Here is a 15,727-nt window from a genome sequence, read left to right on the forward strand (position 1 = left end):
CAGAAAACATGAACACAAAGAAAAAGGTTTTATTGACACAAAATAAACATGCACAAACACAATGTCCAAGGCTCCAGTACAGCTCATTGTTACTCCTGCAGAAAAGCAGCGACAGAGCAAATATGTTCATTAAAGTTATAGAAAAGCTTAATTGTTTTCAATGTCTCCATTTTTTATTTTCTTTTTTTGCACCCCAACAACACCCCCAGCTTACACCGCCGTGGATACAAACAACCAGCACCTCCTCCAGATATTCTGTCAGAGCTCTCAGGAGTGGTAGCGAAAGATTTCACAAACAAAAGGAGAACAAGAATATAACTGCATTTTTAATGAGACAAGCGCCACATAACGAGCCCAGGGGAGAACTCGCATATCTGCATGCGCTTAGAGACTTGTAGTAGAAATCTGAGCACAACATGTATATGTACACACACACACATGGGGAAAAAAATAGAGATTTACCAGCCCACTCAAAAGTGAGTTTGCTGAAGTGAAGAATTTTGATTGTGGCTCACTGTGCTCTCTGACCGATGACTTCTTTCCGTCTGCCTCCTCAAGGCGAAACAGTCGCTAGCCACCCTGACCAAGGATGTGCCCAAGCGCCACTCGCTGGCCATGCCCACGGAGGCGGTTGTCAATGGAAACAACCAGGAGTGGGTGATGCAGGCCGATCTCCCTCTGACTGCTGCCATCCGACAGAGTCAGCAGACCCTCTATGTCCACACGGGGCATCCCGCTGACAGGCAAGGTAAGCCAGCAAGGAGCACCAATAACACCTTCATCCTGCACATGAGCTGACTGACATGAGGCGGTTTGACCATCATTTACCCTTTGCATGCTCATGTGAACCTGCTTCACACACATTCACTCCTACCATCTGCTTAGTATGACCACATTGTTGCCCGACGACGACGTTCCAGTTGTGACGTGTCATGCGCTTTCTGTATGATTTCAAGTGCAGATTTCTTGTTTTTGGGGGGGCTTTACAGCTTCTATGTGTCTTTGCTGCACACAAATGTTTTCTCTGCACTTGACAGCTATGGCAGCTGAGGATCAGCTGTGTGTTAAGAACCTATTTGTTTGAGGTTTGCTTTAGTTTTATGGAATTCAAACAGTAACTTGGCCCCGTTTTTTAATTTCATTTACATTTTTTCATTTCTTGTTCGTACCTAATTTTTCTTGGCCTCCTTTTCTACTTTTCAGCTCCCTCACAACATTTTCCGCAGTATCCTTTTGATTTGAGTTACACACACCTCACGAGATAGAGAAGAAACAGCCTCTCCTGTCACAGCTCCCGCTCTGTGCGGAGACGTTCATGGCTGAGACGCATTGCAGAACCACATTTTTAAAAATTCAAAGCAAATGTCTTTTCTTATTTGGCTCACTCACTTTGAATTGTGTCACCACTAGAAAACAGTGGTGTGTTTTTAGCAAAGCGGACAGCACAGTGCCGAAAACCCTTCTGCAAAACAAGATGGTCTGGTAAATTCAGCTGGCACTCAGTGCTCATCCTCATGTGTTTCAGTGCAGATGTCTGCACGAAGGATTGCAATGATATGTGTTATCTAAGCAAAATATGTAGGCCAAATAGCATGTAACAAAGAATAGGCAAGTTTGTTTTTTTTGGGGGGGGGGGGTTGTAATACAGAAGTTCTATCATTATGGGAGTTGTAGAAGAAACGTGAGCCATCAGTTTGAGAGGCTCTGCTAAATTTAAAAGCAAGAAAAAAGCAATGAAAAGAAGGGAAGTGTAGCAGTGTCACCTCCTGCTACCCTAAAATAGAAAGCTCTGGACAAATTAGCCTCATAGCCACCAGAGTTGGAGTCCATCTCAGTCCTTTCAGAGGTTGCTTTTAAAGGGCAGTTATAGGGTTCACATAGGTTGCTGACTAATTGGGGACAGAAGCAAACATTGGTTGCACTGTATGTATCAGTCTCACCGCTGCACGCACACACACTTTCTCAAACCTCTGTGAAGCTGTTTTCACTGTTGCTTAGCAACTGCAGCTGATTGCAAATAATTTCAGGCTTTTTGGTTACAGACTTTTTTTTTTCTTTTTTCTTTTTCAAAAAGACATTTTTATTTAAAGGCATCGTGGCGTTATTTTAAAGAAAACAGATTTTTTTTTTGTCCCTGTTCTCTACTTCTGGTACACCCAAACACCCAAGAAAGAAACAAGCCTCTTCTCTTTTCCCTCTCGCCCCGTTTAGTGGCTGCCGTGCGGGTGAGCCCGTGCCACTCGCGCCAGCCCTCCATCATCTCCGACGCCTCTGCGCTGGAGGGAGACCGGTCGTCCACACCCAGCGACATCAACTCGCCGCGCCATCGGACTCACTCCCTCTGCAATGTAAGAGCTGCCCACCACCGCACCCTCCCAAGTAGTCGCCACACTGTAGTAACTGTTGACTTGCCCTTTGCTGCCCGGCTGCTGTTGTTTCCTTCCACCATCGTTCTGGCTGAATCCATGTCGTCCTCCCCCCCCCACCACGCAGTCTGTTGTGCACTCACTCGCAGCAGTGACTTGAATTTATGTGAAAACCAGCTGTGGTTGTTTGAATAAGTGCATGCCTTGGCACCATGTCAAGTGTCACTGTGTGTTGTGATCTTTATCTTGTGGTCTTTATCGCTCACTCTGCACCCTTACTTCACCGACTTCTCTGGTCTCTCATCTTTCTCCCATCTCTTCATCTCCTCCTTCTCGCTCCCTCTCTCTCTCCTTCTCTTTCTTCTTTCAGTCCCTAGAAGATCTGGAGGAGGCGAAGCGTAAGAAGAAGAAAGAAAAGATGGGGCTGGGGTCTCTGTCGCGCGTCTTCGCCCGAGGAAAGCAACGCAAGTCCCTCGACCCCGGTTTGTTTGATGGTACTTCAACACCTGATTATTACATAGAGGAGGATGCAGACTGGTAAAGCACACACGTCCGAGTGAACCACCTGGAGAGCCTTTTTTTGGCAGTTATCAGAGGACAACGTTGTATTGCCCGAGCGCATGCGTGAGAGAATGTGCGTGTTTGCGTGCGCGTCTGTGTGCGTGTGTGTGTGTGTGACGAAAGCGTGTACAGATAAAATAATGTGTGTACCTTTTATGTAGTCTCACATGCACGCATGCTTCGGTTTGTATGGGAGCGAGAGTGTGCGCGTGCTTGTGCCACCCATGGTCAACGGCCATGTCAGGAGCCGGAGGCGCGTCTTGCTTCGCTGAAGTGTAAACCTAAAGAGCAAATTGCACCTGTATGTATGTATGTATGTATATGTACAGCCCTGTAAATAGCGTGGAGAGTGTAATACAGCAGCAGTGTGGACATGTCATGTTGTATCTGCCCTCCAAAACAGCTGTGTTATCTGATCTTTGAATTGTTCTCTACATTTTTACTTTTTTTTTTTTTTATTGTTTTCACTCAACTGGAAACTTGAAGGACTGCTGTACTTGTAAATAACAGTTGATGTGCACTCTGTGCGTGTAAATGTCTCCTTGTCCTGAATGCCTTTTTGTTATTTTTGACACGTACTCCCCGCTGTCCCTCCTCCCTCCCTCCCACTGCCTCTTAACTTTATCTCCTCCCTGTTTATTGTCCTGCCTGGTCCATCCCCTTCTTCCACACTGCCATGATGAGAACAGTTTCCTGTAGGCGGCATGCAGACTCCTGAAATTCACCGCTGGGTCGGTTGTCGGGTGCATATCCCTCAACCGCCGAAAAAAAAAAAAAAAAAGTCTGTGCAGAGGCAATCCTTGATGTTTACTTAGAGAGACTTCAAAGAAGCTGCTATGAGAGGAATTAACTTTCTATGCAGAACAGTTTGTTCCCCTGCATTTTGAAGCCAAACAGGAAATGTGAGAAATGTGTTTTCTATCTCCTCAGATAGAAGGTACATGTGTGACATGCATGCACGTAGCCCCGGTCCCTAAATCATGCATGCCTGGTTACCCCACTACAAAGAAAAATCTCTCCCTGGTTATGTTTCCGAAGAGGTGATAAACTGTTTGCTTTTCTTTTTAATTTAAAAGAGAGGTTAGTTACTGATTTCATGTTCATTCATGATTTTGCCCCCATTTCAAATTAATTGATAAGATTTGTAAACTTGAACCTTTGCTGTTCAAGGAGCGCTCAGCTGAATGCTTAAGATCTTAACATCCTGAACTGCGCACAGTTTCGTTTTAATCTGCACCTGCAGGGCTTTTTATGCGAAATTACATTTGAAATATCAAAGGTCAGCAAAGAAAGAAAACTGAACATTACACTTTGAATTTTTAAATATTATTCCACACTATTTGCAAGGCTTTGTGCCTTTTTATCTCTCTTTGTTTTTTAGGATCTAAGCTGCTTGTATTCATTGGTGTATGAATACTGGGAGCAGGATTATTCTGGGAAACGTTAAAATAAGAAAGCTATCATCACAAAATACATAGCATAAACACCAATTATTCTTGCGTTGCAGGTGTTCAACTGACAGTCAAAATATTTCTAGACCTCTGGAATTAAGGGCGAGATGAGCAGAACCTCAATTAAGAGGTGCAGAAATTACATGAACTACAATTGAAGGTTAAAAATCAGGATTTAAGCATCCCAATCAAGCAAAGGCGTACCTTCCATGACCTCAGCAAAAATTCCAATGTAGAGTTCAAGCCATAGCTGGGAAAAGGAAAAAATAAAGCAATTAACTTTGGACTAAAGGTTAATGGCATTAATCCGAGCAAAAGAATTTCCACAGACATCACGTTACTTCCGATCTTTCATTGGATCGAGTCGGAGTCTGCACTGCCACGCCCCAGGAAATCTTTTCTCTCCCTGATATTAAACTAACACTGGGTATTTGTTGGCCTCGCCTGAGACACTAGAGTGCCAGGTTACCGTGGCGTGTCCACGTATCCAGTAAGGAGATCGTCCTTTACATTTGAGTTCACAGTTATTGAATTTGCAGGTAAATCAGTAAGATAATTCAGAGATGAGTCACTATGAATCAAATTGTATGTACAGGAACAACGTCTCATGTTGAAAAAATTCACTGAACAGTCAGTTAAATGTATAAAATCTATGCTATTTTATCTTTTTTGTTTCATTCAGCTAATTTTTATGATCCTCTGCTGATGGGGAAACAACATATCAAGAGAAAAAAAACATTATGTAATTTTATCTTTTGATCCGTGCTCTGTTTTTGTTTTTTTTGTTTTTTTTTTAATTTCCCACGTATATTTTACTTTTTGTAAATGAGATAACATTGCAGAAATGAAATGAATATTATTATTATTATTAAAGAGTTTTATTTAAAGTCAAAGATGTAGGCCTCGGTGGAGGACTTCTATTCTGAAGCCCTGAGATGTTTAGAAGTGGATCGTAGCAAACTTTTAAAGGCATGGCAACAAAGTTACGCTCTAAAGAACTAAATGAGAAAAAATAAGATTATTTTAAAATAAAATAAGTAATGCTTAATTTCCACGTGGCTCTCCTCTCTTTCCCTTCATTAATGTTCGTGTGTGTGCGTGTTCATTTGTTGTGATATGGCTCTAATCCAGATTTGTCCTGTTATGCTGGAGGGGACTTACCATTTTTAACATGTGCCTTAGTTTCCCTCAGCCCTGCAACTCCCATCTGTGAGAGGACTGCATCCCAAAAGCTTCCCAATGGCCTCCTTTCCTCTCTTTTCCAATTTCAACTCCTCACTAAGCCAAAATGAAATTTTCCTCTTGTATTATATTAGAATCAATAATTAGAGAAAAACAAAACATTGGTGCAGAGGAGATGTGGCCATGTCATATTGTTGAATCTGATCTCATATGTGTCAGCACATGGCATCAATAATGTTTTGCTCTGATATGACTCCTGACCTCTAACACTGACCCCTCTTGTCTGACCTCCATCAGACTGTCGACACAGTGAGGCGACCCAAGAAGCGATCAGTCAGACTCAATGGGACCGAGGTGCACCAGTTCCTGTGGCTTTAAAAATGAGTCGTGCTGGGTTGCAAACTGTGTTTGCAGATGTCTTTTAATTCCTAACATCACAAAAAAAACACCTTTGGAGTTAAGCACTTCTTCAAGTTGAATTTAGCTCTAATGACAGGGATTTGGAAACAGTTGAGTGCTAACAGATACACTAAAATGCATTTGAGGGCTTTTTTCTTTTATTTCCTGTATACTCCAACAGTAAAGCTCCATACTCAGCGTCACTGGCTCAGAAACACTGGCTGCTTTTAATTTTGTGCTGAAGTATAGTTTGGGGGAAATTCACTGCTTAACATAAATCTACAAGCAGGGGTGCTCATCATAGCTTTGCATGGACTATAAGAAGACTGGCTGTGACTTTATGGATTTACTATACAAGCTTATTTATAAGCCTTCTCGTCTGATGCACGACAGTAAAGCATAAGCATATTTACCAAACATTAAATGACTTCTTTAATATTCTTTTAATGAATTCAAGCTGAAGCTACTCCTTGATTAACTGGAAGACAGGAAACAGACTGTATGTACCTCCATATTTATCATTCAGACATGAGCATTGATTTCCTCATCTGCCTCTCAAGATAGCAAATAATCTTATTAATCAAAATGCCAAACTGTTACTTAAAGGGGCCTTGTAGTTTATCTACTCTATTTATCCTCCCTCGAAGCAGCGAAGAGCCACCATGGGTGATGTCATCCATTCAGCTGTAATCCATTTGTTTTTCCCAGTCATGGTATCAGAAATGCTGCTATATTATAGCAATAAGGTCTATTAAACGAGCTACCGAAGAGCACACTTAAGGCTCAGTGTCTCGTCTAAAGTGTAGTTAAAGGAAAAGCAAACAATTCACTGGTTTTTATAAAACATACAAAACTTACCTCCTCTCATAAAGGACACAAAACTCTTTACATAAATACCACACCGTAGCTAGCTCTGCTTTCACTGATATTTCCTTTATTAGGACTCTGTTCGGAAGGAAAAACAGACCTTGTACGCAGACCAGCATGCATCTTTGACCAAAAGAGCAGATCTATTCAACTTAATATGAATTGCTCTCAGAAGGGCACTTAGAAGTGTACGGTCGCTTCATGCATCTCTCTTCGGAGAGCACATGAAAGCATCCAGGTTGAGATGAATTACCGAAGGCGGGTTTAATAAAAATCAGTTTACTCAGACCCTCGAACCATCCAGTCGTGAATCTCCTTTGAGTAAACACACAATGGGCATAGTAAAGGCTGCCAAAAAGTAGGGTTTCCATGTTATTTGCTAGAAGTGACACTTAGGTGGAGGGAACAAAGAACCCGTTTTTGTGTAGTTTGTAAAAAGAATCTTGAACTTTCTTTTCCTTTAAAAACAAACAAACAAACATAAAAAAGCAACCATGGATGTGATGATTGGAGTGACCATCAAGGAGAACAGTCATGTTACCATGGAGCTGTCATGTGGATGCTTCTGTGCAAGGCTTATTAGGGTCACAGGAGTTTTGGTTGAAGTTCATTCATTCACTCACTGGGTAAGCCTGTAAGTATGGCTGTATTCTGAGTGCTGAGGGTAATGTTGAGGTTTTCAGAAACTATGGAATAAGACAGGATACTTTGAAGTATTTCATTTGTATCACAAGATTTTAAAAAGGGAGAAAAACACAGTAAGTGCTGCAGTAAGTTCTTGATGAGCATTTCATGATGCTGTACCAACATCTGAGTCCAAACCTGATACCAGGTTGCCACCCGCTGGTCGGGGGTTAGTTAAATGGCTTTCACATTTTTACAATGAAACAAAACATGTTCTCGGCCAATATTTCTTTTCGTTTGTGACTCCACCACTTGTGAAATACTGAGAACTTAAATTTAACAATAATTTTTTTTAAAAAAAAGGCAAAATATTTGGCTCAGTTTAGCGTGGTAACATTGAAACACCGCGGGGAATTATTCAGGCAGTGCTCAAAGTGTCAGGATTTACTCACAGTCGATTATAACATTGTGAGAGAGACGTGCTTTTAATGCATCGACATTTCTCATGCATCTCCTAATTGCATGTTTTAATATTTCCACAGAGCTGTTAGCTGCGGGCTAATTTAGACAGATGAGTCATGTTAATTCAACAGCTCAAACGGCTGCTGGTTTAATGGACTTCTTAAGTGAGGAGCTTGTTTATAAAAGCTGCAACTTTGTTTACAGCATTACTGGCAAACGCTTGGCTTGCTGTCATGCAGCCAAAAGCTTAGGATGTCGTTAAAAGCTTGTTTGTTCCCTCTTCCCCTTAAATGGGCTGATTTGATATGAAACTATATGTATATATTGTTGTTGTTGCAGCACATTAACGTTGTTGTTGTTGTTTTTATTTTATTTTTCATTGCTCACAATGCTCACCTCTGCTTTCACGCACAACCACAACCGCATCACCCATTTGTCTACCCACCCAGACTCGGATAGCCTCTCCAGCCCCACTCGCCTCAGCCTGTCAGACGGGTCAGAGGACCAGCTCGACCGTCTGCAGCAGGTGGAGCTGGCCAGGACAACGCCCATGTCTCTGTGGAGGGCAGGCACCGTGCAGGCCTGGCTGGAGGTTGTCATGGCGATGCCCATGTACATCCGCGCCTGCTCAGAAAACGTCAAAAGCGGCAAGGTATGGCAACACCTGCAGGTTTCTACATGCTTCCATATTGTTTACTTTATAGCACTCTCGGCCTGAATGGCTTAACCTCCTGTGAAGTGTTGTTTCTTTGCTTTTTTTTGCAGGTTTTACTGGGGTTAACGGATGAAGACCTGGAGCTGGGTCTAGGTGTCAGCAATTTGATGCATCGTCGGAAACTCCGCCTGGCCATTGAAGATTACAGAGATGTTGAGAACGGCAGAGGGTAAGGAAGGGCCATAGTGGTCCTTATTGTAAACTGCCTGTTACTTGATGGCGTATGGGGGCCACCTGTCGGTGATTTATTGTACATGCATTTACCTAATGCATGAAGGATCTCGTTTCTGGCTTTTTACCACACATGAAGTTTAAACAAATGCAAGAGTCCCAAGGCTGTTACAGCTCTTGAAAGCTTCCTAAGGGCATGAAAGGCATGCAGGTCAGCTAAACTGAAGACTGTCTAAATTGTTCCTGTGTGAATCATAAACACATATGTGGCAAGTATAAGCTTATTTGTTTTAACCAATAGTTACACTGTATGGCAGTTTAGCCAAGTAGCAGGTTTAAGATCAAGGTGTCTGGGTTTTGAAATATTCAGTTCAGTAACCCTAAAGCACTGAAGAATTGCATTTGAAAAATTTAGCAGCAGCATGTCTTTCTCGAGTCAGTTTCCCCCCTCACTCTGGCCTTCAAGTGCAAAGTTTGAAGAATTCTCTGTGAAACTGCTTTATAGCAAAGAAATAATCCCTTCAAAAACTTTCTGCAGTGAGTTCCTTTACATATGTGATATTTAGGGCTGCATGTGGTTATCATTATCCAATAATCTAATCCAACTAGATTGATTGATTGATCAGTCAATTTTTGATGAAAGCCAAGGCAAGTTTATTTATGTGGCATTACACAATTGTTCAGCATGCTTTGTAAGATAAAAAGTACAATCAAAAGTAAAAGAGTAAAATAGAATAATAGAATAAATAACAATAATAATGGCACAGCTACCTGATTTGTTAACAGCAGTTGTGAACAATTTCAGCTTCTTTTTTAAAATAATAGCTACAGTTTGAGTAGATGATTTTATTGTCATTGCACAGTTATACTTTCTACAATAGTACAACAAAATTGGACTACTGTCCTGCATTGGTGCTAAATGAAAGGCAAGCAGCAATCACAATATATACATAGTAACATATATGCAGAATGAAATATACAGTGTGTGCACTGTGTATTGCACAAGGCCCGGTGTCAGGTATTTGCATTGCAGTGCCGCAAGATCTTGTGTGCCCTTTTGAGACAGCATGTGCTGCAGAGGTCCTTCAGGGAGGGAAGAGGGCGGCCAGTGATTTTTCTCGTGACGTTAATGACCCTTTGTAGTGCTTTCCTGTGTGCTATGGTGCAGCTCGAGACCCACACAGAGATGCAATATGTCAGCGCACTCTCAGTGGAGTAGCGGTAGAAGACAGTTAGCAGCAGCTCCCTCTTTAGGGTAGTCCTCCTGAGGCTCCTCAGTAAGTGAGATGCTGCTGGGCCTTTTTCATAACCTCCAAGCTGGAGCACTGGAGGTCTGCATCCATGTGCACACACAGAAACTTGAAGCTGAGCACCCTCTTCACACACTCCCTGCTGATGTAGATGGGCTCCAATGCATTATTAGTCATAGTTAATCTCTGGTGTTCTTCTACAGTGTGTTTTTTATCCTACCTCAGTCTGCTCTCTTCTTTTCTCCTCACCCCCAACCGGTCATGGCAGACGGCTGCACCTTCCTGAGCCCACTTCTGCTGGAGATTTTTCCCTATTAAAAGGGAGTTTTTCCTTCCCAGTGTTGCAAAGTTCTGGCTCATAGGGGGTCATCTGATTTTTAAGGCTTTCTTTCTTTTATTGTAGGGTCTTTATCATACAGTATAAGGCGCCTTGAGGCAACTGCTGTTGTGATTTGGTGCTATATGAATTGAATAAAAATAATTGAGTTCAGCTCAGTAGTTCTTAAAGCTACATAATGTGTCCACATTAGCAAAAGTAACATGCTACTGTTTATCAGGTATGTGGTGAAGCATGTTCACAGTCTTATTTTAGTATGGTAGTTTTTAACCTGATGATGAAATCAGAAGAAAAATCAAGAGATGGCAAACTTATTATTATTATACCATACAATATGAATTTAGCAACAATCCATTCAGTGCTTGTTAGGAACTTCAGCCTAATGGGGGTGTAAGCTGGTCAGTACAATTCAAACTCTTTGTGGCTAAATCCCACACGTGATGATAAAAATGTGATTTCTTAGGTAAAGGAACTCTTCATGCTGTCTGTCTGTAGGCTGTCCAAGGCTGCGGATATGGACCACCACTGGGTGGCAAAAGCCTGGTTAAGCGATGTGGGTTTGCCTCAGTACTCCCAGGCCTTTCACAATCACTTGATAGATGGGCGGGTCCTGAACTCTTTGACACGTCGGGACCTCGAACGTCACTTAAACATCACCAAGAAGTTCCATCAGGTCAGCTTGCTGCTAGGCATCGAACTGCTGCAGTTGCTTCATTTTGACAAGGAGGTAAATGAGAAATGGCAGTGAGTACACTGATGGGTGACAAATTAAAGGAAAACAAATAACAATGAGGGGTTATAGTAAGGTGTTGGGGCTTGACATTGATTTTACTTTTGAGTTTACCTTTTATTGATTGGCAGTGATCCTTCCACCTAAAAGGATAAGTAAATGCAAACTGTAGGGGTGAAGGGTCTAGATTTTCAGTCTTTTAGTTTTGTCACTCCTTTGTACTTTGGGATGTTCACAGTAAAGGTGAAAATAGATCAGATCTGTAAAAGTTCTTGTTAAAATGGTTTTCAGGCATTACAGGTTCGCCGGGTACAGTGCGAGCACCACAATGTGGATCCTCTGGTATGGACCATGCATCGGGTCATGAAATGGATCAGAGATATTGACCTCAAGGTGAGAGAAAGTTCATCTTAAAATTCTTGAACACATGTCAGCCAATAGGTTTACAGGTCAAACTTGTATGCAAACAAAAGTATAGTTTTAGCAAAGTTAAAGAGTTTACCGTTACGCCATAACAAATCAGAGAGGTTCTGGGTCTGAATCTCAGAATGTCCTGGGTATGTGATAGTTAATTTCCAGATATTTGTGTTAAAAATACGCTGATAAAAGTTCATTAAGGTTTAAAAGTAGCTCTTTCGAGCACATATCTACCATCTATTTTTATGCAGAGGAAACACAACCTCATGTCATATTATGGAACGTACTTGTTAGATTACATCTGGTATGTTGAACATAAACAGAGAAAAAAACATATGCTGCTGCCCACATTGTAGATTGGTGAGTTGGCCTGCACACCTAAACAGGAAAATGAATATAGTCAGGGGTTAAAGTGGGATTTGGCAGGCAAAAGAACCCTAATATCAGCTGTTGTGGTAGTGTACGAGAAAATAACCACTATGAAATAAATTGTATAAATTGTCTACAATTTATACAATTTATGGTGGGCTGACTGATCCTCCCCAGTTCAAAGCATCCTTGGGAAGATACTGAACCCCAAGTTACCCCACCCCACACACACCCGATCCATCCATCTGAATGTAAAATAAAAGTGCTTAGGTAACCTCTGAATATAAAGTGATAAATGATGCATAGGTTTGTACCACTTGTCGTGTGTGATAAGCACCAGTGATGGATAGACCAATAAAATGGCCTTTTATGTGTTATTGTTTCCTCAATTTAGCCTCAAATTGGTTTAAATCTGGAAGATGCGCAGTGATGTGGAATAGTAACACCCTTCAAATGTCTTGAACCTATAAGGCTGTTATGAAAATGTACGATGCAGCAAGTAGAGGTATTTGTGTAAAAATGTAGTGAATAAAAGTAAAAAGTGGTGAGAAAAATAAAGATTCAAGTTATGTAATGACACCTGAAAATTCCACTTCAGTATCTTAACTGGGTATTTGTACTGCATTTCTTTTCTGGAATGAGGCAAAACAAGATTATACTAAAAACTTTAAAGAGATGGGTAAAGTGCTGTTTCTGTCAAGGACAAAATACAAACGAGAGAAAAGCAAAGCCTTTGGTGGGCAAAGAAAAGCGTTTAATCAATCAATAAATCAAAGCCAACCCTGTGTACACAGGTGAACCACTGGTGCTTAGTTGTGGCTCCCCTCAGCTTTTATACTCTCAGTTATAATTGCTAAGCTGAGTCAGCTGAGTGCATATCTAACCAGCCCCACAGCAGAAAGGGGGAGGCACCTGATTCAAGGAAGCAAACAGTAGGACTCTCAGACAATAAAACATAGCAGGCCTGCTGGGGCTGTAACAATACTGTTTTGTGTTGTATAAACGCACTACCACATAAAGACTGTTTGTTCTGTGCTCCATACCTCCACAAAGTGATAGCAGGTCTTTGCCATTTACTTTTGAACTGCTACCAGTTGATTACAACACTTGCCAGATTACAGCCTTTGTCCCATCACACTCCGGGTGTGTACAGATAAACATGTCTGGATGACGTCCGGTTAAACTCCTCAGGGAGCTGGAACTTCTACTGATATAGACAAAAAAATCAATATCAATATCCTCTTTGACTCAACCAAGAATTTTAGATCTGATGTTATGAACAAATAAGATTACTATTCTGTACTTGCCTTTTTCTGCCTATGCAGGAGTTTGCTGAGAGTCTCCTAAACAGTGGCGTTCATGGGGCTGTCATGGTGCTAGACCCCACTTTCAACACTGACACGATGGCAACGGTGCTAGGAATCTCCAGCAGCAAACACATGGTTCGCCGACACCTTGTGGAAGAGATGAAAACACTAATTGGCCAAGCCAGGTGACAGGAAAATTCACAGGGATGTGTTTTCTACTGTCTTTAATTACTATTTTGGCTTCCCCCGTCACACTGATCTTTCCCCATGCTTTCTGCAGCGTGGATGCCAAACAGGAATACGAGCATTTAGGTCTGGGGACACCACCTGTCCTCCTTCGTCAGAACTCTTTGGGCAGACCTCCCACCTCTACTGCCCGGCACACCGATGAAGAAGGCTCATTGAGAAGGAGGGCTGTGAAGGTGGGGAAAAAGTTCTTCCCTCAATTTTAGCCAAATTGTAGCGCAGAAGAGCTTAGTGTTGACAAATTACACAGTGACGATAATGAAGCTCTGCAGCATTACTTGGGTATTGAATATATTGCTAGAGCAGCCTGCAAGACATGTAAATAAGAAGGAAGATAGAGAGGTTTGATTGATTAACCAAATCAATTATTGATTATTAAATTAACTGTAAGTATAAGATATGTCATCAGGGGGACCACAACTAATGAGAAAGTATAGACTGTACATAAAAGGTGGATACCTGTACGAACCCTCCACCTGAGCATTTTGGCTGTTGCTGTCTTGGATTTATTTTTAACCCTGACATCATGACATCATCAACAAGGTGTGGATCTGAATGAGAAACCCCAGACACTGCTTTGCAACTATTGCAGCAAGTTGTCAGTCATGAAGTAGCTAAGCCCTAAGGCTAATTGACTCTAAATCGGGCAAAAATGTGCAAAACAGGCATCATGCTATATCAAGTTACACCCCAATTTCACTTTTCAGACCCAGAAGCTGCATTCATCTTTATACATTGTTTGTCATTTGTAGTAATGGATACATTGTTTCTGTTCTAGCCTCCAGCAGGATTTAGTCCCAAAGCTCGCAATGGGCGGGACTTGAGTTGCCATAGCAGCTATGGCTCCCTGCCTAGAGAGGTTCGAGATCACACTCCGCCCAGGGCAGAAGGAAGCCCCATCCGTGGTTACACCAGCATCGAGGTCACCAATGTGTGATGTTATCAGAGTTCTACCAATACCAGTCATTCACTTCATGACAATGTACAACATGGACATTTGTCATCCATGTGCACGCAAACATGGGATGGTGATTTTTTTTTTTATCTTAAAATTAGCCTTTACAGGGCAGCTTGCACTTTGTAACAAGGAAAATGTTGTTTTTTTGTTGTTGTTTTTTAACAAGTTTCCTGTTTTTTGGGGAAGTTTTAGCATCTTTGAGGACAGTAAGCGCCCCTCCCCCAACGCCAGAATTAAGATGACTATGAACGACTCGAGCTATATATTTTTCTATTCTTGTGTGTACACCAGGAGGTAACTAACTGAAATGGGTTTTTTTCTTCGTTTTTTTTTGACTAGTGAGGGAAATGACTGTTTGTCTTATACAGAGCACTTGATGACAAAATGTAAAAAAACAAAGTTTCATATTTCGTAACCGTGTAAGTGGCTCTTGTGTCATTCAGTTCTGCCATTTGTGATGCCTTGTCAATGTGACTTAGCATTAAAAAAAAAACCAACTTAAAAAGACTTGAACTGAATTTAAAAATTTTAGAATCTATGTTTGATAGTCATTTTTCATCTCGCACATTTACACTGTTCTGTCAAAGCATATGTAGCACCTCTTCTGATGTTTTATACTGTGCAGTAAACATAAAATATCTGAGCAATGCCAACAACAACAAAGAAAAAGATCGCTGAGCTGTGATGTGTGAGCGTGTATTTTTTTGTGAAAAGGAAAGTGCTCACTGAAATGAAATAAAGATGGTGTCTAAAATATATATGTGACTAGTTGCATCCATCAGAATATCAATGAACGCCAGAGTACAATCTGGGGAGAAAAAAGACATGTTGATGATGGGAGAAGGAGGGTTGGTCTCCCAATAAATTGCAAAGCTCCACTGCTCAGCACAAAGAATAATATGGCTGCCTGCACTATAAAGGTGGGAATAAAAGGAAATGAAAGGATCCATAAAGATCAGAGAAAAGTAAGCTAATAATATTGTAGTGAGTCTCCATTGTTACAGTAAAAGTGTCACTGAGAAACCCCCCCCCCCTCCCTTTTCCAAGAGGCAGCGTCCACTGTAACTCAAACAGTGCCCGCAATAAAATCTGCCATAACCTTGGCATTTTACTGATCTATTGATGGCATTTTGGGCAGCTATCATCCAGCTCTGCACTCCCTGTCAGACACGTTAACTCAAGTCTCAGCTGTGACAGTTCCTCATGATGCTATTTCCTCCTCTTACTCATGATGACTCAAACCTTTGTACCATAGTTGCATGACACAGCACAAATAAAGACGCCCTCCTTAGGCTAGATGCACTGCCTCACTTAA

The 15,727-nt window shown here is 41.6% G+C and overlaps 1 protein-coding gene across 1 annotated transcript in view; it reads left to right on the forward strand.

Moving 5' to 3' along the window:
• Positions 1-15,153, forward strand: part of kazna (kazrin, periplakin interacting protein a) — a 200,169-nt gene extending 185,016 nt beyond the window's left edge. The window contains exons 10-19 of the mRNA XM_085345542.1: positions 559-748; positions 2,212-2,348; positions 2,737-2,848; positions 8,362-8,564; positions 8,678-8,796; positions 10,881-11,112; positions 11,407-11,508; positions 13,227-13,393; positions 13,489-13,630; positions 14,233-15,153. Of these exons, the coding sequence (XP_085201668.1) occupies positions 559-748; positions 2,212-2,348; positions 2,737-2,848; positions 8,362-8,564; positions 8,678-8,796; positions 10,881-11,112; positions 11,407-11,508; positions 13,227-13,393; positions 13,489-13,630; positions 14,233-14,391 (1,563 nt within the window). The 3' untranslated portion in view covers positions 14,392-15,153. The remainder of the gene's footprint in view (positions 1-558; positions 749-2,211; positions 2,349-2,736; positions 2,849-8,361; positions 8,565-8,677; positions 8,797-10,880; positions 11,113-11,406; positions 11,509-13,226; positions 13,394-13,488; positions 13,631-14,232) is intronic.
• The last annotated feature ends 574 nt before the right edge of the window (positions 15,154-15,727 follow it).

Source organism: Diplotaxodon limnothrissa, linkage group LG20 (genome assembly GCF_057381915.1).
Source record: "Diplotaxodon limnothrissa isolate DT_005_m linkage group LG20, D_limnothrissa_male_GT1.1, whole genome shotgun sequence".
NCBI lineage: Eukaryota > Metazoa > Chordata > Actinopteri > Cichliformes > Cichlidae > Diplotaxodon > Diplotaxodon limnothrissa.